The following is a 25,340-nucleotide window of genomic DNA, read 5'->3' as shown; positions in this document are numbered from 1 at the left end:
TGTTACCTGTCATGATAGATGTAGCAGAGGTCCCAGCTTTTGGAAGAGTGATTGACCTAGGTGATTTCTAGGTCCTGTATTTGGTCATTTATTCACATATACAATATCTTCTTCTTCTTCTCCTTCCTCTTCCTCTTCCTCTTCCTCTACTTCTGCTTCTTCTTCCTCTTCTTCTTCTTCTTCTTCTTCTTTTTTTTTTTTTAACCAGAAACTGTTCAGGGATCTGGTGGTATAGCATAAACTAACAAGCAAAAAAAAAAAAAAAAAAAAAAACAACGAAGGCCAAAATCTGCCTTAAAATATACTAACATAAAATACTATGTATAGGATATATAATATAAAAAAAAACAGAAGAATTAAATATGAAAATATGTAGCCTGATTTTATTTTACACATCCTCCATCTAAGTACTCATTAACTCCCACCCTCCTTTCCAGCCCTCTCCCCAAATTTGAAGTATCAGGAACTAGAACTTTCAATTTCAGTTTGTGTGCCACGCCCTCATGGCTTATTGGAAGTTCGAAATCCGGAAAAGTGAGTGGGGCCTTGAAAGTTTCTGAAGGTGGAAGGAGAGGCAGCGGAACTGTGTTGCGAGGGTTGTGTTTCTCAGTGGGAAGCCAATTCTGGGGACCGGTAGTGGAAAGCTCTGGAGCTTGTTTCCGGCCACCTCAGCAGGAAGCGGAGACGCCAGTAGCTGGGTCTCCGGGAACTGAGGCAGAGATCTAACTGTTGTAGCGGCGGAGGAAAGCAAGAGGACGCCGACGGCCGTGCGGCCCAGTGCTGGGTTCCCGTAACCTGCGAAGATGTTGTTGCTCACGATGATCGCCCGAGTGGCGGACGGGCTCCCGCTGGCCGCCTCGATACAGGAGGACGAACAGGTGAGCTCCTGGATCCCCGCGACCCCAAGTCCCTGCCGGGGGGCGGTGCTCTCAGCACATGATTTCTTCTCAGGACGCGGGAGACCCTTGCGACTTCCCAGACACTCCCGCCCTCTCTGCAGTGCTCTTTTACCTTTTGGCTTTGGGGAGACTACCTGTTAGAAGAAATCTGCTCTGAAGGCGGAGGTAGATTTTTGTGTTACATGTTTCTCTTAAAACGAACAAACAAAACGCTCTGGAGAAGGGATAGGTTCAGCTGGTTGTGATCCCCCAGTGTTCTGTAACGATGGAGGGACTTCGTTAAAATTCAGGACTTCTAAGTTTTTGCTGCGATTAAGGTTGACGGACAGGCTCTGCGTTAAATCAGCTCCCAAATTCTTCTGCTCTAGCACCTGATCCTTGCCCTAGCTTGCTGGTATCTTTTGAAAGTGGGTGAGGTAATATTGCCACATATAGGCACCTGTTTGAAGTTCAGGACAGTACCTTCTTTCAAGGTTATGCCCCATTCCCACCTCCTTCTGTAATTCTTACTGTTGGAGTTAAAACCCCTGTGTTATCTTCCTGTTAGGCTTTATACCTTTATCTTAACTATTTTTCTTTGCCTTTTAATAGAGTTTCCTAGCAGGCAAATGACAGATCTTAGTCATCTTTGTGTTTATGATAGCTTTTACAACAGCAGCTTTATGCTACTAGGTGCTCAAAAATGTATTGAATTGATTTTTTAAAAAAAAAACAACAACAACAAACAACAAACTCCAGACATCTTGAAAAGGAGCTCCTTTGTGCCTTAGACTCACAAGGGAAATTTCTGGTGTGAAACAAGTTTCTAGGGCAAGGTTGGGAGGTCTCTGAAGAAGGGAGGCTGAGAATCAACTTATGTTTAAAGTAACCAGTTTTATCCTACTTTCTCATACAACCTAAGTAGTTTTGGGACGAAAACTTCAAGGCCTAAATAAAAATAAGACGGGTTGTAGAAAAAAAAATTTTTGCACGTATCTTTTCTTGGACTTTTTGTTCATATATTCATGAAAAATAAATTATTAAGCACATCAAATGTGCCAAGCCTGGTGCTAATGCAGGGGATTAGCGCACATAGTCCCTACTTTCCTGGATCTTAGAGTTTGGTGGAAAAGCCAGACAACTAACAAGCAATTACAACGTGGTGTAACTGCTATGGAAGAGGAAGAAGGTTTGGTTAAACATGGAAAAGGTATGGTATCTCAGTTGATTTGGGGAGATCAGGAAACTCTTCCCAGAAGAAATGACATTTAAACTGACAGTAGTGTCAAGTAATAAGGGAGGCTTCTCTTTGGTTGTATGCATTTGTAGGTTTGACATAGAAATGTGTTTACTTTCGCTTTTAGAAGAACAGTGATACAGATTTTGAAGTTGCAGGTCATGCCAAGTGAAATGTTTTCAGTTCATTCAACAAAACAAGTTTAAACATTGATATAAAATGTAAAAAAAAAATGGAGCATGCCCTGAATTTTAAATTGTGAAATATTTTTCTCTTTTCCAATTTGTTAAGATTTTCTAGGAACACTCTGCAGAAGGAGTGAAGGTTTTAAATGGAGCATGATTTGGAAAAGTAGGATGGTGTGGCGAAATATTCTTTAAAGGATGTGTCGTTTGAGAAATAGTTTTCCCAAAGTGGGGGAAATCTGGTCAGCTTTCCAGCTATTGCATTGAATTTCAATGTGGGCAAAGAATACAAAATGGATTTGAAGTTAAATTAATATTAGTAGAATCCTTCTCTCTACCTTGATACTTTATTGAAAAATTGACATATTATTGTGTGTTTCTTAATTTAATTAAAAATTAGGTATCCATCTACCAAAATGGGTTGCTTTGTTCAATTGACAAGGAAAGAAACTTTACACAAAAATATTTTTTGTGATTGTAATCCCATGGTGATTTCCTTTAGAAATGTTGACTTTGAATGATAAAGTATTAAACTTCCATTGCCTGCAAAAATATCAGTTGTAGACTAATTTTTACCATTATAATAGTATACAGAATATTTATAGAATGCTTACTACATTCCATGCATTGTGCTAAGCTTGTCACGTGCATGATATGCAATTTTAACAGCAATAGATACTGTTATCATCCCTGCTTATAGATAGGGAAGCTCTGAAATTTAGGATGGGTCTCTTGAGTAAAGTCACATAGCTTATAAGTAGCACAACAAACATTTTTTTTCATTTTTTTAATCCTCACCCAAGGACATGGTTAGAGAGAGGAAGGGGAGAGAGAGAGAGAGAAACATTGATCGATGGCCTTCTGTACATTTCCCGACCAGGGATAGAACCACAACTTAAGTATGTGCCCTGACTGGGAATTGAACCGACAACCCTTCGGTGCACAGGGCAATGCTCAACCAACTGAGCCACTCTGGCTGGGCACAATGCAATTTTTTATCAGGGTTTCTTAACTTTAGCACTGTTGACATTTTGGGATGGATAATTCTTTATTGCGGAAACTGTCCTATGCATTGTATGATGTCTAGCAGCATCCGTGGTCTCTACACCTTAGATGCCAGTAGCACTACCTCCACCCTCCCTCCAGTTGTGACAACCGAAAATGTTTGCAGACATTGCCAGATGTCCTGGGGTGGGGGGTGGCGGGTGGAGCAAAATCAACCCTGGTTTGGAACCCTGGTTTTTAATCAATATCTGTCTGACTCCAGACTAGAGCCTTAGTACCTACCCACTACACTAAATTTACAACCTTGTTCTATGAATTTTTAATCATGTATTTACATCTTAGAAGTCCAGAAATAATTTTTCAAGAAATGGGTATCTCTTCCAAATACTTTAATAGTAAGTATCTTAATTGTCCAGGCCAAATAATTCAATGTACCTTTTCAATTATTTACACTGATAAGATAGAACATATTTTAAATAGTTACTAGGTGCTAGTCCCTGTACAAGCTGCCTTATTTCAGCAGTTGAATGGTTATTCAGATAATAGAGAGTAAAATAAAAAAATATCAGCAGATTGTCTTATGCATTGTTTTCTCTGTGCTTAACCAGAAGTGTAGACCTAGGGCAATAGATGAATTTTTCCTTTCAATCCTAGAGTCCCTACCTGATCACCTATTTCTTCTTTCTTCCATTCTGCTGTTTCTCCTTTTCAGGTGTTTGCAGTTTTTCACCTACCTTCCTGTTCTACCTCAAAAGGAAACACACTCTCTTCTCTTTCATTTTGCCCCAGCTCTGGGGACGTGAAGAGCTAACCTAGTAGGCAACAGGTAGCTCCAAAAAGAGCATAGTCTGTTTAGAGTTAATGAATTTTGATTAATCACCTTCTGTAATTAAGAGGAAAATGTTGGTTCTGGGGCTTCTGGCCTTTGACCAGTTGAGTTCATCAGGAATTTAAACGTGATAAGCGTTTACCTAAACATTCTGCAAAGGCGAAAGATGGCATTTGGTACAACTAATTGTTCAGCAGTCCTAGTGACACCAATGAAAAGTACTGCAGTTGTTTGGCCAATTACTACCCTGTACTTTTTATATTATATACAGAACCACATGCTAAATATGCTACTGGATGAACTCAGATTAGTTTCAGAATTTATCAGACATTCACATCCTCATTATTGGATTACCAACAGATAACTTTCCTTATAGTGTATAAAAGGTTCAAGTCCATTTTAGATAAAGTAGGAAACAGAATTAAGATATCTAATTTAATTATTTTTAGGTAGACTTTAATCTTGAAAGCAAATAGTTTATCTTTAACATAAGAAGTGCTTATGTTGTGAGACCTAGATTCAAGCTGCCACATGGTTTCTTGAACACTTTCTATGAATTTGACTTAATATTAAATGGTAAAACATCACCTAGAAGGAGTATCTGCTATTGCTGCAGCAGTTTAAATTGAAGAGGTGGTAAAGCGTGCTTAGGAGCAGGGCTCAGAGCTGGACTGCTTGGGCTCAAATGCTAGAGGGGACCCCTTTTCTTCTTGGCCTCAAGCCCTTGAGCAAGTTTGACTTGTCAGATACAAAATAAACTTTAAGGTGCTCACCTGCCTTTAGCTGTCAAAAAACTTAACATCTGTGGTTGTGGATATTTTAAAAATAGCAGTGTATGAGTTCTGTGTGCAAGATGCTGATTTAATTTGTTTCGGGGTGGAGATTGTGCATGAGTATTTTTTTTTTTTTAACATCTCCAGGTGATTTTATTGTAAAGCCAAGGTTGAAAAGCATTAGTCTACATTGGTATTATTTCTTGGCACTTTAGTAGCGTTTCCAACTTTATTTCATTCTTTTTATCTATTGTTGTGGGGTCAGAACTCTTCTGAATGCTACATAATGGCATGGGGAAGCAAACAGATTGGCAAATACCATTCAAACGTAGGAACGCAGGATATTGTGCACTAGTTCAAAGCACGTGATAGTGTTCAGTCTCCTTTACTGGCTGACCAGTCATGAAAAAAAAATTTATATATATACAAGGTGTCCCCAAAAATGTATACACATCTTAACAGCTGATAGCTCACTTTTGAAAATGAAATGTATCTTGATAAACACTGCCTTTATAATTATTCAAAGTGTGTGTATACTTTTTTTGGACACCCCCCCCCCCCCACACACACACACACACACACACACACACAATATTGTTTAATGATAGTATATAATGTTGATTATTTCAAAGTATTAATATATAAAACTATATATACATATATACACATGTACATGCATATATATACTTATATGTGTTGATATAGAAGTATTTCTCAAGTGAACAGCATTATAACAAATCATTGCCATAAAGACAGTGCTGAACAAGATAAATATACAAATCGATAGTTCTAGTGGTCTCTGCCTAACTCCCAGGTTCATTTGTTTACTTTCTTATTCATATTTAATTGTTCAGTTTACCATTTTATTCTTATTTATTTTATTTTATTTTTATTTTTTTATGATGGCATATTTTTTTTTTAAATATACTTTATTGATTTTTTACAGAGAGGAAGGAAGAGGGATAGAGAGCTAGAAACATCGATGAGAGAGAAACATCGATCAGCTGCCTCCTGCACACCCGCCACTGGGGATGTGCCCGCAACCAAGTTACGTGCCCTTGACTGGAATCGAACCTGGGACCCTTCAGTCCGCAGGCCGACGCTCCATCCACTGAGCCAAACCGGTTTTGGCTATTTTATTTTTTAATTGAGGTATAATTGACCTGTAACATATTAGTTCCAGGTATACAACATAATGATTTGATATTTGTATACACTGTGAAATGGTCACCACAATAAATCTAGCTACCATCCATCACCATACATAGTTACATTTTTTTTCTTGTAATGTGGACATTTAAAATTTGCTCTCAGAAACTTTCAAATATGCAGTACAATCTCTCTCTCTCTCTCTCTCTATATATATATATATATATGATAGTATATAATGTTGATCATTTCAAAGTATTATATATATATATATATATATAGAGAGAGAGAGAGAGAGAGAGAGAGAGAGAGAGAGAGAGTAGAGAAATATGCTAATTAACTGGGATGCCGTAACGGGTCAACCGGACAGGAGGAGGTTGCGCGTGCAGTGTCAGGGGCTGGGTGGCAGGGGCCTCCGCGTGCCTGTGCTGGGGGAGGGCCTGATCAGCAGCAGCTGCGGCTGCTTCAAGGGCCAGAAAAGGAGGCAGGGCCGGACCGGCAACGGCTGCAGCTGCTGCGGGGCCCGGGGAGCGAGGCAGGGCCGGACTGGAGACTCAAGGGTGGGCAGCACTTACGCAATTTCAAATCGCGCGCTGGGCTCCTAGTGCTATTAATATTAGTCATCATGCTGTATGTTAGATCCCCATGACTTACTTATTTTATAACTGGAAGTTTGTAACTTTTAATCCCTTTTATCTGTTTTGACTCACTACTCCCTCTTCCCCCCGGCAACCACCAGTCTGTTCTCTGCATCTGTGATTTTGGTTTTTTGTTTTGTTTTGTTTGTTTTGTTTTTTAGATTTCACATATAAGTGAGGTCATACAGTATTTCTTTCTTTGACTCACTTAATGTAATGGCCCTCAAGGTCCATCCATGATGTCACAAATGGTAAGATTCCATTTTCTTAATGACTGAATAGTATTCTACTGTGTATATATACCACATCTTCTTTATCCTTTCATCCATTGATGGACACTTAGGTTGTTTCCATATCTCGGCTACTGTAAATAATGCTGCAATGAATATTAGGGGTGCATATGTCTTTTCAAATTACTGTGTTCATTTTCTTTGAATAACTAGCCAGAAGTAGGATTGCTGGATCATACGACAGTTCTGTTTTTAATTTTTTGAGGAACCACCATACTGTTTTCATAGTGGCTGCACCATTGTACATTATCATTAAACAATGTTGCATATATATTTACATTCCCACCACAGTGAATGAGGGTTCCCTTTTCTCAATAGTCTCACCAACACTTATTATTTCTTATCTTTTTGATATTAGCCATTCTGGCAGGTGTCAGGTGGTATCTCATTGTGGTTTTGATTTGCATTTTCAATTCACCATTTTAAATATAGCTATACTTACTTGTACTTGCTTATCTGCCATTGAAATAATTTTTTATTGCTTCCTCATTTTTACTCTTAGCTCAGCATTTTACTATATAGAATTTTAAGATTTCACTTTGTTCTTTCTCAGTACTCAACCTCAGATCCAGACCAATAACAACACTCTAACCACTGAGCAATACTGACCAGGGCTGGAAAATTCTTAAATAAAGGTGTCTTCTTTCAGGCTTTTCGGGACCTTCAAAAGTACCAGAGTCAGGCTAAGCAACTCTTTCGAAAATTGAACGAGCAGTCCCCTACCAGATGTACTTTGGAAGCTGACACCATGAGTTTTCAGTGAGTATAATCCTGCTTTCTTTGTATGAAATACAGAAATACACTAAATGTAAGTAACATGTGATGAGAATAACTTTTTAAAAGTAAGATAACTTTAAAAGTGTAGTTTCTTCATGAAGCCACTTCCCTAGCTCTAATTCTGCAAAACTGAAATCTTGGTTTGTTTATTCAACTTGTGTCTAGTGAATGCTGTACCTGTCATGCAATAATAGATAGCTTTTGCTTTAGGAGCTCCATAGAACCAGACACATTCAGGTTAGTACCCTGCTCAAGCATCTATATATATAAAAGTCTAAGTGTCCGTCCTTCCCTCCAACCAGTAGCTATGATGCGTACTGACCACCAGGGGGCAGACGCTCAACGCAGGAGCTGCCATGATGCGCACTGGCCATTTAAAAATAAATGTCATCATGGACCTGGTGCCAACAAACTAACACTTGGCTTCTCCCAGTTGGGACACAGGCCCTGCCACCACCCCGGAGCGACATCCCACCAAATTGCAGCCAATGCTGCCAAGACCCCATGGCGCAAAATGTGGCCCACAGCCTAACCCAGCCCAGAAACGGTTGCTGTGAGCACCGGGTAATGACGTCACATAGCAATGCCCAGCTTCCTCTCCCTAGAGACTAGCCTCCTTGCAGTTTCTTCAGCCCAGGAACACGACTTGCTTTATAGCCAGGTGGAAACATTTTACACTGAAACCAAATGTCTGTGAAGCGTTTTCTTGTGCCTTATTTCATTTGATCCTCACAGAAGTCCTGGAGTAGGTAGATAGGAGATTCAGTAGAATCCTATTTTTTTTTCATTACAAGACAACAGAGATTTAGAAAGTTTAGGAACTTGACCCGACTGAAAAGAAGTAAGAAATGGTGGAACTTAAAAATGACTTAAGGTTTTCTCACTGTGCAGAATATAGTCAAACACTGCTGCAGTTAAATTTTTTACCCTTTATTCTTCCTGCGTGATCTACAATAATAATCTGCTTTGTGTTAATATTTACTGCTGTGTTCCTGACAATTATCTGAAAGAGAAGTTGGGGTGCTTCACTGGGCTGGGAAAAGTTTAGCTAAATCAGAAAGCAGGTCTAATTAAGCAAGTTTATCTATATATATAAAAGGCTAAGTTGACTTTCGCATTCACAGTACATATAAAGCTCTCACTGGTGCAAATCACATGCATGTGTTTCTGTCATCATTAATCATGAATTTGGTTGACACTTGTATTACAGAGAAAGGGCAAATAGCGATATTAAAATATTTCTTCTAATTAATTTCCTTTCAATGTGCACGAATCCGTGCACCGGGACACTACTTTACTAATAGTGTAACGTTGAACAACTCATATATACTTCTCCAGGCTTCAGTTTCCTCTATAAAGTAGGGAAAGTAATCATAGTTTTTATTCCATGTAAAGGAAATCCATGTATATCTCTTAATATCTTGCCTGGCACATAGAGAATAGTTAGTAAGTGTTACTTATTAGGAAAAAAGAGAATTATAAAAGACACTTCAAGAGCATCTCAATCCTTGATTATAGATAATGCATATAGCTGAGAGAGGGATCAAAGGCACTTTATTGGATTTCAAATGATATACAAATAATTGGTATTAAATGTGTAATACATGTCAAGTTTGAAGGTGATAAAACAGGAAGGATTAAAGAAAAGAGAGGATAAGAAAATCAGAGAAAAAAAAGGATTAGCTGAATAATGTTGCTATTTTAGGAATGCAGATACTAAGGTAATATAGACCTGGGAGCAGCCTTGTGTATTTAACTTAAAAGGAAAAAAATAAAAACTGCCACCCATCAAAAACAAGCAAATAAGTATACAAAAACAAAACAAAAAGCGCTGGCCTATTGGTTAATAAAGTAGTGGCATTAAGTTTCATAAGGTATTAATTTGTGTAGTTTATAAAACATTTCCTATAAACCTAATTTTTAACATCAAAAGGTTAAAGGCACTTAATTATATAATACCTTTATCTCTACTATGGGTTAGGAAAAAAACAACAAAAGATAGGACAGCAGTATTATTACCATCATCATCATCATTATTTTAAAGGGCCTGAGTGATCCTATAATAGACTAGAAACATTACTCTGTGGAGTCCCAGGATGCCTTAGGAGTGGGGCAGGGGTGGGTTGGGGTGGGGGACCCGTAGACTCCTACTTAAACTAAAGAATGTATTTTATTTTCTATACATACTTGTCTTCTGAATGTAATTTTTGCTGAAATAAAGACTACAATGGCTAAAACACATTTGAAAACCACTGAGTAGCCTAACCTCTTCCCAAGAATATCTCAGACATGTTATGTTACCAGAAAGGGGACCTGGCCCTCAGCGGGTCTGCCTAGGGGCAGGCTGGTAGTGGGTGGGTTCTTGACTTCATGCAGGAAAGATTCACAATGCAAGTCCAGGTGATTTTCAGAGGACAGTTATTAAAGCTGGGGACAGTGAAACAAGGAAGGGCCAAGGATAGAAGAAGCAACAGGAGAGGGACTAGGTGGGGAAATGAGCCTAGGCTGGGCTGCTTTGGCTCACTAATAAGTCAGAGAGAAAAGGGGGACAGAGTCAAGGGGTCGCTGCCCATTGCTCCCTGGTAGGAAGCCTTGTGGGGTCTCTTAGAGTTTAGGAGATACATGCCTGTGGGGGAAGAAGAGAGGGCTGGGAGAGGCACCCCAGGTGCTCCTGGGAGGGAGAGCATACCCTGGGGCTTTCCGTTTGAATGTTTTAAAGGCTGAGGGTTTATGAGAGACTCTCAATAGAATATTCACCAGTTTTATGCTGGTGCCAAAATAATATTTATTTCCTTAACTTTATCAGTCCTTGGGTACGGTTGGGACAAATGGCATTAATTGGATTTCTGCTATCTGTCTCCCCGATTAGGGTGATTTAGGTTATTTACCTCTGGTTGGGGAGGAGAAATGCAAACCATTCACTCTTAAGTGTCTTTGGTTTAGGGACAATAAGATTATGTGATTTACTAGATGGCTGTAAACTGCTTGTTTAACAACCTGCCTCAGTTTCCTTGCTCTGCTTGTCCGAGCTTAGTAGCTCCTCTCAAACATAGCACCTTCCAGAATGTCGGGAAGCTCACTCTCACAAGAGGAAGCCAGCTCTGTTACTGGGCAGTTTCCAGTTGATGCAGAGTCCTCCTACCTTGATACCAGGGGATATTTTTAGTCCCGAGGTCATTATTTTCTGTAAATAACGTTAAATTCCAACTTTTAAGTATCCGTGACATTTTTTAGTTTCACTGTTTTTCTTACAGCTGGAAGGAGTTTAAAACTGTGTATACTAGTTTTATATAATCAAAGGATGGATGGAGTCACAACTCCAAGATTTCAAGAAAAAGCCTTAGTTATTAGGACAGTTTAGTTGAAGAATTATATAGTGAATAGACAGTTATACTACACATGACTAAGTACTCCTTTTGGAATATACTTCTTTTTTAAAAAAATATGTTTTATTGATTTTTTACAGAGAGGAAGGGAGAGGGATAGAGAGTTAGAAACATCAATGAGAGAGAAACATCCATCAGCTGCCTCCTGCACACTCCCTACTGGGGATGTGCCCCCAACCAAGGTACATGCCCTTGACCAGAATTGAACCTGGGACCCTTCAGTCCGCAGGCCGACACTCTATCCACTGAGCCAAACCAGCCAGGGCTGGAATATCCTATCTAATAAAGAGGGAATATGCTAATTGATCATCACTCCTTCACAAAGATGGCTACACCCACAGCTTAGGCCAACTTCCCATAAGGAGCAATTGGCCGGGACCTGAGGCTACACCCTCCCCCGCCCCCGTGGGGCTTGACAGGGGACCTCAGGCCATGCCCCCCATCCAGCAGGGCTTGACAGGGGATCTCAGGCCGTGCCCCCAACCCAGCAGGGCTTGACAGGGGAGCTCAGGCTGCGCCCCCCCACCTGGCAGGGCTTGACAGGGGACATCAGGCCATGCCCCCCACCCTGGTGTCAGGCTTGACGGAGACCTCAGGCCACGCCCCCTGCTCCGGCGCCAAGCCAGGGGTCCTCAGGCCATGCCCCCCACCAGGTGGGGCTTGACAGGGTACTTTAGGCCACGCCCCCCCACCCTGGCACCAGGCTGGGGGACCTCATGCTGCACCGCTCGCCCTAGCACCGGGCCAGGGGACCTGAGGCTGTGCCCCCCTGCCTGGCGGGGATTGACAGGGGACCTCAGGCCATGCTCCCCACCCAGCGGGGCTTGACAGGGGACCTCAAGGTGCACCCCCAGTACTGGGTCAGGGGAACTCAGGCCGTACCCCCAGCCCAGCGGGACTTGACGGGAGACCTGAGGCTGTGCCCCCTGCCATTGGGGCTTGATGGGGGACCTCAGGCCATGCCCCCCACCCAGCAGGGCTTGACAGGGGATCTCAGGCCGTGTCCCCCACCTGGCGGGGCTTGACAGGGGACCTCAAGGCACGCCCCCTGCCCAGTGGAGCTAGATAAGGGTGGGACTGGCCAGGCCTGGATCTAGCCCAATGGAGGGGAGGCGGCCGGGTCTGGGTCTCACGTGATTTTGAGGTGCATGTGGGTGGGCAGGGACTTGACTCTGGGTCTCCCTTTTAATGTGCACAAATTTCGTGCACCGGGCCACTAGTACTTCTAATAACGGAAAGATGTTTGCTTTCTGATTCCAAGGATTTGTTGTTTGAAATTGGCTTTCTGACTTAGTTAGCCTCCCACGGCTTAGGTTAGAATATTTTTGAAAAGCTTATATGGCACTGAGAGTCTGCTTCAAATTGTCAGAGGAATTGTTACTGTACAAACAACTTTTTTCTTACTTTTTTGTCTCTCTCCAGCTACATTATTGAACACGGAGTGTGTTACTTGGTTTTGAGTGAAGCTAACTTCCCTAAGAAGTTGGCTTTTGCCTTCCTAGAAGATTTACACTCAGAGTTTGATGAACAGTATGGAAAGAAGGTGCCCACTGTGTCTAGACCCTATTGCTTTATTGAGTTTGGTAAGTTTTTGTTCTTCACCTCTCTATCAAGGGGGCAAAGAATATGGAAAAGCTATTTGTTACACTGATGATTTTCACATAATTTTACTGAAGTTTTGGATTCTGCCTCTTTCATTCCACCTCTTTTTGTCCTTTTAAATGAATGGGGCTTCCTTCTTATAAGTAATTTTCACTAGTCTTTTGATCTTTTCCCCATAGAACTTGTTGCCCTTTGCCCTCTTTGGTTATTTGGTTTGATTCTTCATTAAGGTCAAGTCTCTTAATTGGTATATAGTAGCTGAGTTCTTTTCCCAAGCAGACACAAACACACTCACAGTAAGTCTCATTTTATGGAGGTCAGAATTTGAAAATCAGCAAGATTTTTGGTGTCTTGTTTCTTTTAGAAAAATAAGATTCTCTAATTTTAAAGAAAAGTACCACAAGATAGATGGCAATGGGGATAACATTTACTACATGCTGAAGTAGTGAGTATGGGTGTTGATATTTGTATAAGAATTATAGACTCAGCACTGCTCAGCCTTGTTAAAGTATCTGATGGCAGTACATCAAAGGGAATGTCCTAGTACAGCAAGTAGAGGAAGTAAGAACAGGTATGATCAGCCTTCACTGCTGACATTTTTAGTTAAAAAAATGAAATTGGTTTTTACTATCTCTGTATTTCTGAAATGTTTCGTTTTCTAGATAAGGAGGTAATCTTGTTTTTTAGAAATAAAGTTTAGCAAAATACTCCAGTGTTTTATAACTCTCCAAGAGCTAATTGTTTTAATGTATGTATTTTTTAATTTTACGTTTGTAGACAATAGCGGTCCAGTAAGCCAAGAAAAAAAAAAAAGACTGTTGTCAAGGTCACACAGGAAATAATTGGTACACTCAAGTTAGGTTAAAGGATTATAGACAGAGACATGAATGGGTTATAGGTGAACTGCAAGGTACTGGGGCCCGTAACACAGTAATTGTTACCATCCCCAGGCCCAAAGGAATGAGAAAAAGAAGCAGTTTCTGGATTGGGGAAGGAGAAAATTTATAGAGAAGGCCAACTCCAGCGTAAGTTGGTGGAGGGACATTGCCAGCCCAGGGTGACTTTTCAGGGAGGAGCTAGAGGATTAAATACCCTGATGTCACTGTTTGCTCTTCTTTCCTACTCTTGGGGCTCCCCTTCTGGCTCGAAGCTATGTCAATATGATATTTTTTTTCTTAGCATGGACTATTGATATAGTCCATGTAGGTCAACTTCCCAAAGCAAAAGCAGGGTGCAGAACAGTGGAGAGGAGATCAAAAGAGGCAAATGAGAGGTATCCAGCAGAAATAGCTTAAGATTTTTGTCAAATGTTGAGAATGTAATCTTTAATAATAAGTCATTCTTCTATAGTTCTGAGAAATATAGACATGACCTAAACATGAATGAAGCTGCAGTTTTATAGTGGTTATTTGGGAAAACTCCCTAATACATGTCTGCTTTACCCAAAGTTTACGAACAGAGTGAAATTGGGATGAATGTTAAAGAAAATACTTTAAGACAATTTTTTTCAACTTTTTAATGATAGAGTGGCTCTTTTGCCAAGTTAGGCTGTAGAAATGCTAGATTGTTGCCAGTCTTTTTTTTTTTTTTTTTTTTTTTTTTTTTAGGGAATGTGTCGAGTTAAGTAATGAAACTAAGAGTCCTCAGAATACAGTTGGAAAATGTCTGCTTTCAGGAAAGGCTTACTGTAGTGAGTCTTAATTTCTCTAAGGATCCTGAAAGTAGGTACTTCTAATTTGCACTTCAAAGGTGTGCAAAGGACATTTCTCCTGCATGGTCATCTAATTATATCTTTACAATTTACAAATAAAGAAATCAAAACTCCCCTTTTGATACTCATGCAATAGCTTGGTTAAGCATGGATAGTAGCAATCCAGCACTAAACTCAGGACTCCCTAATCCCTATTTCAGTATTTTGATGGACATGAAAGAAGTCGTTCATGGTCATTGTTCTCCATCATTCTAGAGACCTACATTCAAAAAACCAAGAAGCTGTACACTGACAGTCGTGCTCGGAGAAACCTAGGCTCCATCAACACTGAATTGCAAGACGTGCAGAGGCTCATGGTGGCCAATATCGAAGAAGTGTTACAACGAGGAGAAGCACTCTCAGGTAGTAGCTAAAAGCCATACAAATCTTACGAAGAGGTGGTTCTCATTCCAGAGGCAAGGATAGCTTATGTTAGTGTAACCTGCATGCTGTCAGAGTCTATGGAGCACTGTTAAGACTTCTTCTCTCAGACACAGATGACATTATAAAGCTTCCAATATGATATTTTTTTCTTAGCATGATTAGATTTGTTGAGTTGAAACAGTAAGGGTCTCATTCCGTATCAGAAGCAATTACTATTTCCAAGATACTTACAAAGTTTAGTAAATATTTACAGAAACACATAAGTGAGCAGAAATGAAAAGAAGAATGAGAGGAAATTGTCAATTGCTGGGGTTTCCTGAGTAGCCACTTGGGGAGATTTTACTGCTGCCAGATTAAATGTTATATAATCCTCTGCTGAAAACTTTAAAAACTGAATGCAAGATAAGATTTCGTCTGGTCTCAACTTACTTTTCATTCATTCAGTCATTATTATTGTGTACTTGTAATGTGCAAAAGCATTGTGTTCTCTAAACTGGGGGGTAAGGAGATTACAAACTCCTCTCCTTCTCTCTAGTTACAAACATTCTGACTCAGTCAGGTCATCCTGGACCTGTTCTTTAAATCTAGATAGGAACTACCTCTGTGAAGAAGCCTTTGCAGCCCTGGCCAGTATGGCTCAGTTGATTGCGTGTCGGCCCATACACCAAGAGGTTGCTGGTTAAATTCTCGGTCAGGGCGCAGGCTCTATCCCCAGTGTGGGGTGTGCCACAGGCAGCCTCTCATCGTTTCTCCCTCTCCCTTCCTCTCTCCCTCTAAAATCAATACAAACATATTTAAATAAATAAGCCTTTTCTGATCCTTATAGTCCATATCACATTAAATTCTTTAAAGCACTTAGCTAAATATGGTGTTTTTTAGCACTTAAAGGGGTGTTTGTGTGTATGTATGTATGTACTTATTTATGTAAATTTCCTGAAATATATATTTGGTATTAATAAATATATTTATAGTTAATATATTTATTAATACCAAATATATATTTAATGTTTAAATGTTACTTGTTTAAATGTTACCTAAGTGTTTAATGTGGTTATGTACTCTTTAAAAGTGCTTATGTTTTATGTCTATTTCATATATTTCTTTTATGTCTCTCATAGTAATGATCGCAAGTAGATGTCTTAAGAATATTTCTTGAATTTAACCTTTCTACATATTCATGAATAAATTTTGTTATTATATATTGCAAATTTTAACCTTTATGTTACTAGGAAGCAGTTGTCCAAGCATATAGCTTCACACTCTTTAAAAATCTAATTTTAAGTGAGTCTGTGTATATTTTCATCATAATAGACTTACAGTTTCTACTTGTGATAAAGTAGACCACAGGAACTTTTTTAAAAATCCAAAATACATATATTGGTGAGTTCATAAAACATGTAAAGAATTATCTCCTAGTGCTTTGCTGGCTGCTACAAAGCTGAGATGCTGATTGACAAAGAAGTACATTTATACCCTGAAGTAACTTCATCTGATTGGGAAAATAAGTAACATTATCAGAAATTTATAGATGGTAAAAGAAACAAACATCAATGGAACACTTTGTGCTAGACAAGATGGTAGGGGGACTACATATATTTTATTAATTCTTTAGAGTAATCCCAGGTGAAGTGGGTGGTGTCAAACCAGTTTTATGGATAAAGAAGCAGAGACTCAGAAAGGTTGAGTAGCTTCCTAAAAGCCACACTGCTTTTTTGTTGGTCCACGGAGTTGCCCATTTTCATTGTATGATAGTTTTAAATAGACATAAAGACATGAGAGCTATAAAAATATAGAAGGAAGTAGATAAATGTGAACTGAGCAGGAAAGATTCTTGAAATTTGATACATCAGGAAGGAGTGAAGAGTGGTATCTTAAGAGGAAGGAAAACCATTTCTGTATGGAGCATATTTGAAGGACAATGAAAAAAATAAGCCTACCTCATATAATGTTTTCTTTCTCTTTAAGCTTCTTCATAATAAGAATCCATCTTTTATGCCTTCTCTAATTTTTAAAGTTGTATAGCTAGTCTACTTTGCATTTAAGACCCAAGAATAGTTCCTGTGAGTTCTTTCAGCAAGATCAAATTATGACCTTTTTCACTGCCTAAACATACCTATTTCTCTTAAGTCATAGGTTTTGTCTTTTCATTCAAAGGTGTCACTGTAAATTTCAAAAATATAGGTATCAAAAAACATCTTTTGGCCATCATTGTATCCTCTAGCACTTCACATGGTGTCTTCACATATTTGCTAAACGACTTCTCCAAGTAGTAGCTTTGTCTTAATGATATCATGTGCTTCTAAATGTTTTTTTTTAATTTAATAAATCTTTATTGTTCAGATTATTACAGATGTTTCTCCTTTTTCCCCCCATAACTCCCCTCCACCCGGTTCCCACCCCATCCTCTGCCCTTACCTCCCTCCCACTGTCCTCATCCATAGGTGTACGATTTTTGTCCAGTCTCTTCCCGTACCCCCCACGCCCCTTTCCCCCTGAGAATTATCAATCCACTCCCATTCTATGCCCCTGATTCTATTATATTCACCAGTTTCTTCTGTTCCTCAGATTTTTAATTCACTTGATTTTTAGATTCACTTGTTTATAGATATGTATTTGTTGTTCATAATTTTTATCTTTACTTTTTTCTTCTTCTTCTCTTCTTAAAGATACCTTTCAGCATTTCATATAATACTGGTTTGGTGGTGATGAACTCCTTTAGCTTTTTCTTGTCTGTGAAACTCTTTATCTGACCTTCAATTCTGAATGATAACTTTGCTGGGTAGAGTAATCTTGGTTGTAGGTTCTTGCTATTCATCACTTTGAATATTTCTTGCCACTCCCATCTGGCCTGCATAGTTTCTGTTGAGAAATCAGCTGACAGTCGTATGGGTGCTCCCTTGTAGGTAATTAACTGTTTTTCTCTTGCTGCTTTTAATATTCTCTCTTTGTCTTTTGCCCTTGGCATTTTAATTATGATGTGTCTTGGTGTGGTCCTCTTTGGATTCCTTTTGTTTGGGGTTCTGTGCGCTTCCTGGACTTGTAAGTCTATTTCTTTCACCAGGTGGGGGAAGTTTTCAGTCATTATTTCTTCAAATAGGTTTTCAGTATCTTGCTCTCTCTCTTCTTCTGGCACCCCCATAATTCTGATGTTGGTACACTTGAAGTTGTCCCAGAGGCTTCTTACACTATCTTCAAATTTTTGGATTCTTTTTTCATTTTGCTTTTCCGGTTGAGTGTTTTTGCTTCTTTGTATTTCAAATCTTTGACTTGATTCTTGCGTTCCTCTAGTCTGCTGTTGGGTCTCTGTATAATATTTTTTATTTCTGTCAGTGTATGTTTAATTTCTAGTTGGTCCTTTTTCATATCCTCAAGGGTCTCGATGAATTTATCGGCCTTTTCTAGGAAATTCTTGAAAAACCTTATAACCGTGGTTTTGAACTCTATATCCAGTCGTTTGTTTTCCTCCATTTCTTTCATTTGTGATCTTTTTGTCTCCGCATTTTTACTGCTTCCCTGAGTTGGTAGGGTGGCTTTGTGTGCTAGGTGTCCTATATAGGCCAGTGGGTTGGCCTCCCAGTTACCTGAGGTGGACACTCTTGGTGTATCCCTTTGCGGACTGTGTGTACAGCCTCGTTGTAGTTAAGTCTTGATTGTTGTTGGTGTCACTGGGAGGAAATGACCTCCAGGCCAATTGGCTGTGAGGACCCACTGTGTCTATAATGGAAGAACTGCTGCGCTGGAGACACGCTTAGGGGGCAGGACTTGCTTCAGTGTGGCTTTGGTGCTCACTGAGTCTGCCTCTTGAATGTGTCACTTATGGATGTGAGTAGTTGAAATCTGGTGTCTCACATTGAGCACTAGATACACTGGCCTCTGGATCTCCAATGTGGTGCTAGTCAGCTACTGTCCGAGGCCACCCAGCAGGAGGTACAGCGAGAACTACAGTTTTCTCCTCTTTGCTTGGGTTTGGAGGTTTTGGAGCTGTCTGACCAGAGCTGCAGTTTGTTTGGTTAAACTGCGATAGGGCAGGCCATTTATATGCAAAAGCCGCTGCATGGAGCTTGGGTGGGTTTGTAGATTGTGCGGGGCAGGGTCTCAGGGAGTCACTAGGCTAGGGCGTGGCAAACAGTGATGGCTGCCAGTCAGCCATCTCTGCGTTTCCAAGTCCCCGCGTCCCTCGCCCCAGCGCAGTAAACAATGATTGCTGGGTGCACCTCTGCAAGAAAGTCACCCTCACTTTCCGACCCAATGGCAGACAGTCCAGCTTCTCCCCATAGGAGTTTGGGTCCCCAGTGTCTCCCCAGAAACTGGAGTTCAGAGTAATTGGGAGCTTGTCTCCCTTTGGGTTGAAAGAAGCAGCGCACCCAGACACCCACCGCCAGCCCGATTCACGCGCCTCCGTACCTCAGCTTTTCAGTGCTTGTGCACCCCTCAATGCTGTTTGCTCTTTCCTTCTAGTTGTAGAACTTCCACTCAGCCAGCTTTTCCATGGTTCTGGGTGATAGACGTTTTGTCTTTTAGTTGTAGTTTTAAAATTGTTGTGCGAGGCAGCAGTTTAGGTGTTTACCTATGCCACCATCTTGGTTTCTCCTAAATGTTCTGATGCAGAGGAATTCACTTAACTATTACTTATTTCATGTGCCCTAATACTTGTTCCTCTGTCCAGTTAGTCTCAGCAGATTTAGATTCATTTAGCAAATATTTATTTATTGCACACTGACTATATATGCCAGACTCTGTCCTAGTTACTGGGGATATAGCAAAATAAACACAATAGTTAAAAACCTCTGTCCAATGAGTTGTACACTCTAGTAGACTGGCTAGAAAGATTCCTTGCAGCATTGTCATGGTTATTTCTCATTCTGTAACTTCTTTTTTTTACATGACTAGGTGTTTTTCTTACAGGACAAGTTGATAATTTAGAAGTAGCTGTCATGCCTGTGCTATTAAGTAATGCCACATTTCTCAATCAAAACCAGTCTCTATTAGGCAACTCCAAATATTCCAGAAGCATTCTCTGAGGAAGAACAGACATTCAGATTGCAAAATAGTTTTTCAAAAACTGAAAGAAGTAAAGAGTTTGATCAGAATTCACTTATGTCAAATTGAAAGTTTGTTTTTATTAAAATATGCCATGTATTTTAGTCCAGTCTAGCTTTTGTCTATCTGGCTATTTCTCTTAATTGCTCAGTTAACAATCCTATCTAATAAAAGAGTATATGCAAATTGACCATCACTCCAGCACACAAGATGGCTACCCCCATGTGGTCAAAGATGGCTGCCACAAGATGGCTAGCAGGGGAGGGCAGTTGGGAGGGACCAGGCCTGCAAGGGAGGGCAGTTGTGGGCGATCAGGTCAGCAGGGGAGGCAGTTGGGAGGGATCAGGCCAGCAGGGGAGTACAGTTGGGAGGGACCAGGCCTGCAAGGGAAGGCAATTAGGGGCAATCAAGCCTGCAGGGGAGGGCAATTGGGGGTGACCAGGCCGGCAGAGGAAGGAAGTTGGGGGCGACCGGGCCTGCAGGGAAGGGCAGTTGGGGGGGACCAGGCCCACAGGGGAGGGCAGTTAGGGGTGACCAGGCCTTCAGGGCAGGGCAGTTAGGAGTGACCAGGCCTGCAGGGGAGGGCAGTTAGGGGCAATCAGGCTGGCAGGGGAGCAGTTAGGCATCAATCAGGCTGGCAGGGGAGTGGTTAGGGGGTGATCAGGCTGGCAGGCAGAAGCAGTTAGGGGCAATCAGGAAGGCAGGCAGGCGAGCAGTTGGGAGCCAGTAGTCCTGGATTGTGAGAGGGATGTCCCACTGCCCGTTTAGGCCCGATCCTACTGGGATCGGGCCTAAACGGGCAGTGGGACATCCCTTGAGGGGTCCCAGATTGGAGAGGGTGTAGGCTGGGCTGAGGGACACCCCCCCACACCCCCATGCACGAATTTCATGCACCGGGCCTCTAGTTATAAGAAGATAATGACATTACAAATGCCATTTACTTGTAGGGAAAAGAAATGTTGCAAAATATTCTAAAAAGCTTAATTTAGTAGATATTGGTGGTTTTCTAGCACCTATATTAGTCTCTACAATGTGGAGAATCTTAGACATTTGGTAGCATTCATCATTGAGATATAGCTTAGTATTCAATGGCTGGTTCATTGGATTTCCTGTTTATCTGAGTGTTATTTTACATGGATTATTATTTTTTAAAATATGAGGGAATATAATTTAGACCATTGAAAGATTATGGAGATGCTTAATGTTGGCCAACACTTCTCAGATGTTTACCATATGCAGGCATTGTGCTCACTTTACAGGCATTTGCGTGTACCTATAAGCCTATGATATAGTTTCTGTTATCCCCAATACATAGATGATGAAACCGGAGCTTTAGTGAGGCTGAGTTACATGGCTGATGCATCTGAAATTTGACCAAAGAGTCAGAGGCCAGAGCCTGCACTCCTAACCACTTCACTATGCAGCCTCAAAAATTTGAACATTACTTGATCTGATAATTTTTAAATGCACTGTAGATTTTTCAGTGCTTTAGGATCATGAATTAATCAGTACAGGTAACTTTACCCTTAAAATAAAAGTGATCATTTAAGCATTGTGGTTGTTTGGTATAGTGCCACTCCTTTTGGTTATTTTTATGACTTCATACATTTGATAAAATACTTCCATGGGCTAATTAGTGTTTTCCTTTCTTCCTCTTTGACAGCATTGGATTCAAAGGCTAACAATTTGTCCAGCCTGTCTAAGAAATACCGCCAAGACGCGAAGTACTTGAACATGCGGTCCACTTACGCCAAACTTGCAGCAGTGGCTGTGTTTTTCATCATGTTGATAGTGTATGTGCGATTCTGGTGGCTGTGAAGTAGTGAACCAGTCACTGGCAAGGGAGAACCTAGACCCTGGCAGGTGTGTGTTTTCAGGAAGCTGAGCTCACAGAGATGTGTGTTAGAATCCAAGTGGGACTTCTGCCTTTAAGGACCTTGCAAGAAAAGACAAATCCTGAAAATGAAAGGTTACACCCTCATTTAATGAAGCTTAACCCTATGTGGAAAGTCTCTTTTGGGGGCAGAGGCTTTCTCTGGGTGCTAAGCTGTATATGTTAGGGAACAGTAGATTGTTTTATTTTGGGTATTTTTTCCCCTCCCAGTGTTTTACATTTTTAAAACAGCACTGACTGGGGCATTCATTCTTTAACGGAGCCATCAGCGAGATTTAACTAAACCAACCTGTGCTAGCAACAGGCTGAAATTCCTTCAGAGAAGGCAGCCCTCTGGGAAGTTTTTTGACTCTATCTGATCAACATTCCTTTTGTTGGTGACATTTGTGATTTTCAGTAATCTGAGTTTTCGATGGCCTTTTAAATAAGACTCCAGTGTGTGAAGGTTAATTGCTGTGCAGCAAAGATCTTGTCTGTTGGCCCCTGTAGGAAGTTAACCTTTGTTATTTTCCTTTTATATTTTGCTTATTGCACAATTGCTTTAAGGTTAAACGAATTATATTAAGATGCCTTGAAATTCTATTATAGCACTCCTTGATTAAGAAGCTAAAATGTTTTCTGTCATTTATTCCTTAAAAGACTTAAATTAGTTTGGGACATGCTTAATTTTATTTTGTAACGTCTGGTTTATATGAAGAGTGAGGATAGCATACCTGTAGCCAGAGGCTCCTGACTTAAGAGGAAAGGCCCGGTTCCTAACTATAGCTTCGTCCTGCCCCTTTCTCAGTCTCCACTACAGTCTCCCCCACTCTCTCCCTCTTGTCACCGTTTGCTGACATTTAAAAAATTATTCTGTGCCCAATAGTTTCATGTCCCATAGGCATCTTCTCAGGACAGTCTCAAATTTCAAAATGGAGAATGTTCAGCTGTGTGGTTAATTAAATTTAAAGTTTTGCTGAGTGGCTACTCAAACCACTAAATACATTTATCTGAGAAAGTCTCTGAGAGCACCTCACACCTGCTTAAGTTTATATAAACCCTCTGAGAATGACCTAGAGCTAGGCAACTCATTTATAGTGTCTTCTATTAACAAATAAAAGGACATAAGATTTTTCCCCTTTTTGCTCAGGGATAATGGGGATTTTCTTTTACCTTCTGAGATTGAATTTTCTAAATGGGAGAATAGGTCTTTTAAATATTGTCACAAGGGCCTGCAATATAATCTATTACTCCTACAAATACTGCAAATATTTCTTTAAATTGTAGAGGAAAATGAGCCATCTTCTTACCTCTTAACGTCTTCGGAAAGAACTTTAACCAGTGAGCAATTTTATAACTCTGGGCTCATTTTATAACTGTGGGCTCATCAAAGCTACTGTCTTGATTCCTGATAGAGAAATTCTATTTCCTTATGACAGGCGAGGAGAAATGCTTATTTTATTCCTGATAATTTACAGAACTAGAATAAATTTTTTTCTTTCAACTTGGACCTACATCTGCCAATTGGAGTTTTGTGCATGAAATATGAAGTTACTTTTTATAGAGAATAAGTACTTTTAAGTCTCTGAAGGGCTCGTCCCTAGGTAATGATGTTGGTAATAAAGCCTGTGAACGGCTGAAAACTAAGTAGAGGCACCATAGCATTTGGTGCTTCTGTAGGAGTGGAGAGTGGCAGCTCGCTGTTGAGAGTTGCATGCTGTAACCAAGTGGTCAGCAGTGAAATAAATACGTCTAGAATGTTCCCTTCAGTGTGAAGTGTTGTTATCTAGTTTATTTATGTCCCTATAACCTTCTAGCTATTTTCTTACATAAACTCAGTGGGTTAAAAAATGAGAAGGGGGATTATGGGATGACAAAGGAATAAGAAAATAGTTTAAGATTACGATGGTAGAAAAAGAACAAGACTGTCATAATATGGCTCCTACTTCTGCTCTTTATTAGAGGTGGTGGGAAGGGAAGATCTGACTAGATGAAATGTATCAGCAACCAAACAGCCTTCTAGAATAGAATGTGTAATTAGTGTGCAGTGTTATTGGGGCCACATTGAGAATAGATACCCAATTTACTTGGGGAAGGAGTGTAGTAAGAAAAGGAGAATGGGTATTCTAGACAGAGTCAATGGCTTATACAGAGTCATGAGTTAAAAGAATAAGGCACATTTTGGGGATTGTAATTAGTTTGGTTCCATGGACCTGGTAGGGTAAGTGTAGGCAATGGGGACTTAAGGAAGAAGAGCTAGACTGGCCCACTGTCGTAAAGGGGCAAGAGATGGCATCAGGTTTGTAGTTTCAAACGATCATTCTGGCCATAGTGTAAAAGATATATTAGAGAGGGCTAAGCCTAGAACTAGGAAGATGAAACTAAGGCGCCACCCAAGTTGGAATGAGACCTAGGAGAGACACGTTTCAAATGATTTTCAAGAAAGGAGTTATCCCAGGTACCAAATGATAACTCATATTTACATAATGCTTCCTTAGTTGGGAGCGCATTGAATTCTCCCATTGACATTTTGAAGTAAGTTCTGTTCACACAACATGAATAAAGACACTTTTTACTAAGGATACCACTCTGAGGCATAGAGAGTTAATTTGTGCAAAGCTGGCGAGCTAGAAAGTGATGGGGCAAAGCTTTGAACTAGGCAGTTTGGCTCCTGAGTCCGCTTCTCTCCAATATACTATACCACCAAGTGGACAAATAAGTACCAAAAAATGTATTTTGAATTTAGGAACTTAATCATACAGACAGAAGTCAGATTACAGTGGGTTGAAGATTGTGTGAATTACTAGGAAGAGAAGCTGTGGAATTACTCTTAAAAGTAGCTTTTCTGGCTGTTGTGACACTGAACTTCCCAAGATGCTTATTAAACTAAGAAATCTCACAAATGTTAAAAATATTTGGCAAATTGTACATACAACTGCTCATTTAAATGTCTTTCTGGTTCTTACGCTGTTTGGAAAGCCTTTGAAAATCTGATGAAAGGTATGTGCCTCTGCCTAGAAAAAACACATGTGTACTTGTATACCAAGTATCAGATACTATGTCAGGGAATTCAAGGACTCCTGAAGCCTGTTGTAACCCAGTGGCCCATGTCTCCCAGTTAAGAACCCCAGACACGCAGGAAGTGGAAGTCAAAGGTAAGTACCCAGAAGCCTTGAAAACTGTCCAGCTCTGGTGAATCGGAAGAATTCTATAGTTTGAACTAACTTTGTGGATGAGATGCATTCTTAAAAGGTGGTATACCAAAAAAAAAATTCTATCAATATTTTTCTGTAGTACATTTAGGGATCTGGTTGTATAGAAAAAATTTTTTGGCCCTAGCTGGTTTGGCTCAATGGATAGAGCATTGGCCTGTGGACTGAAGGGTCCCTGGTTCAATTCCAGTCAAGGGCACATGCCCGCATTGTGGGCTCGATCCCCATAGGGGGGCGTGCAGGAGGCAGCCGGTCAATGATTCTCTCTCATCGTTGATGTTTCTATCTCTCTTTCCTTCTCCCTTCATCTCTGAAATCAATAAAACTATTTT

General features: G+C 40.4%; 1 protein-coding gene across 1 annotated transcript; it reads left to right on the top strand.

The window, feature by feature from the left end:
• Positions 1–632: 632 nt before the first annotated feature.
• On the top strand, positions 633–25,340 carry SEC22B (SEC22 homolog B, vesicle trafficking protein). Its single transcript, XM_080647431.1, has 5 exons — positions 633–878; positions 7,634–7,743; positions 12,570–12,730; positions 14,716–14,862; positions 21,587–25,340. Exons 1-5 carry the CDS (start codon positions 804–806, stop codon positions 21,739–21,741), a joined length of 648 nt encoding a protein of 215 aa, XP_080503557.1. The 5' UTR covers positions 633–803; the 3' UTR covers positions 21,742–25,340.

The sequence above is a fragment of the Plecotus auritus genome (assembly GCF_963455305.1).
Source record: "Plecotus auritus genome assembly, chromosome: 12".
Lineage (NCBI taxonomy): Eukaryota > Metazoa > Chordata > Mammalia > Chiroptera > Vespertilionidae > Plecotus > Plecotus auritus.
Note: the sequence above shows the minus strand (reverse complement) of the source record. Positions and strands in the feature narration are given on the sequence as shown.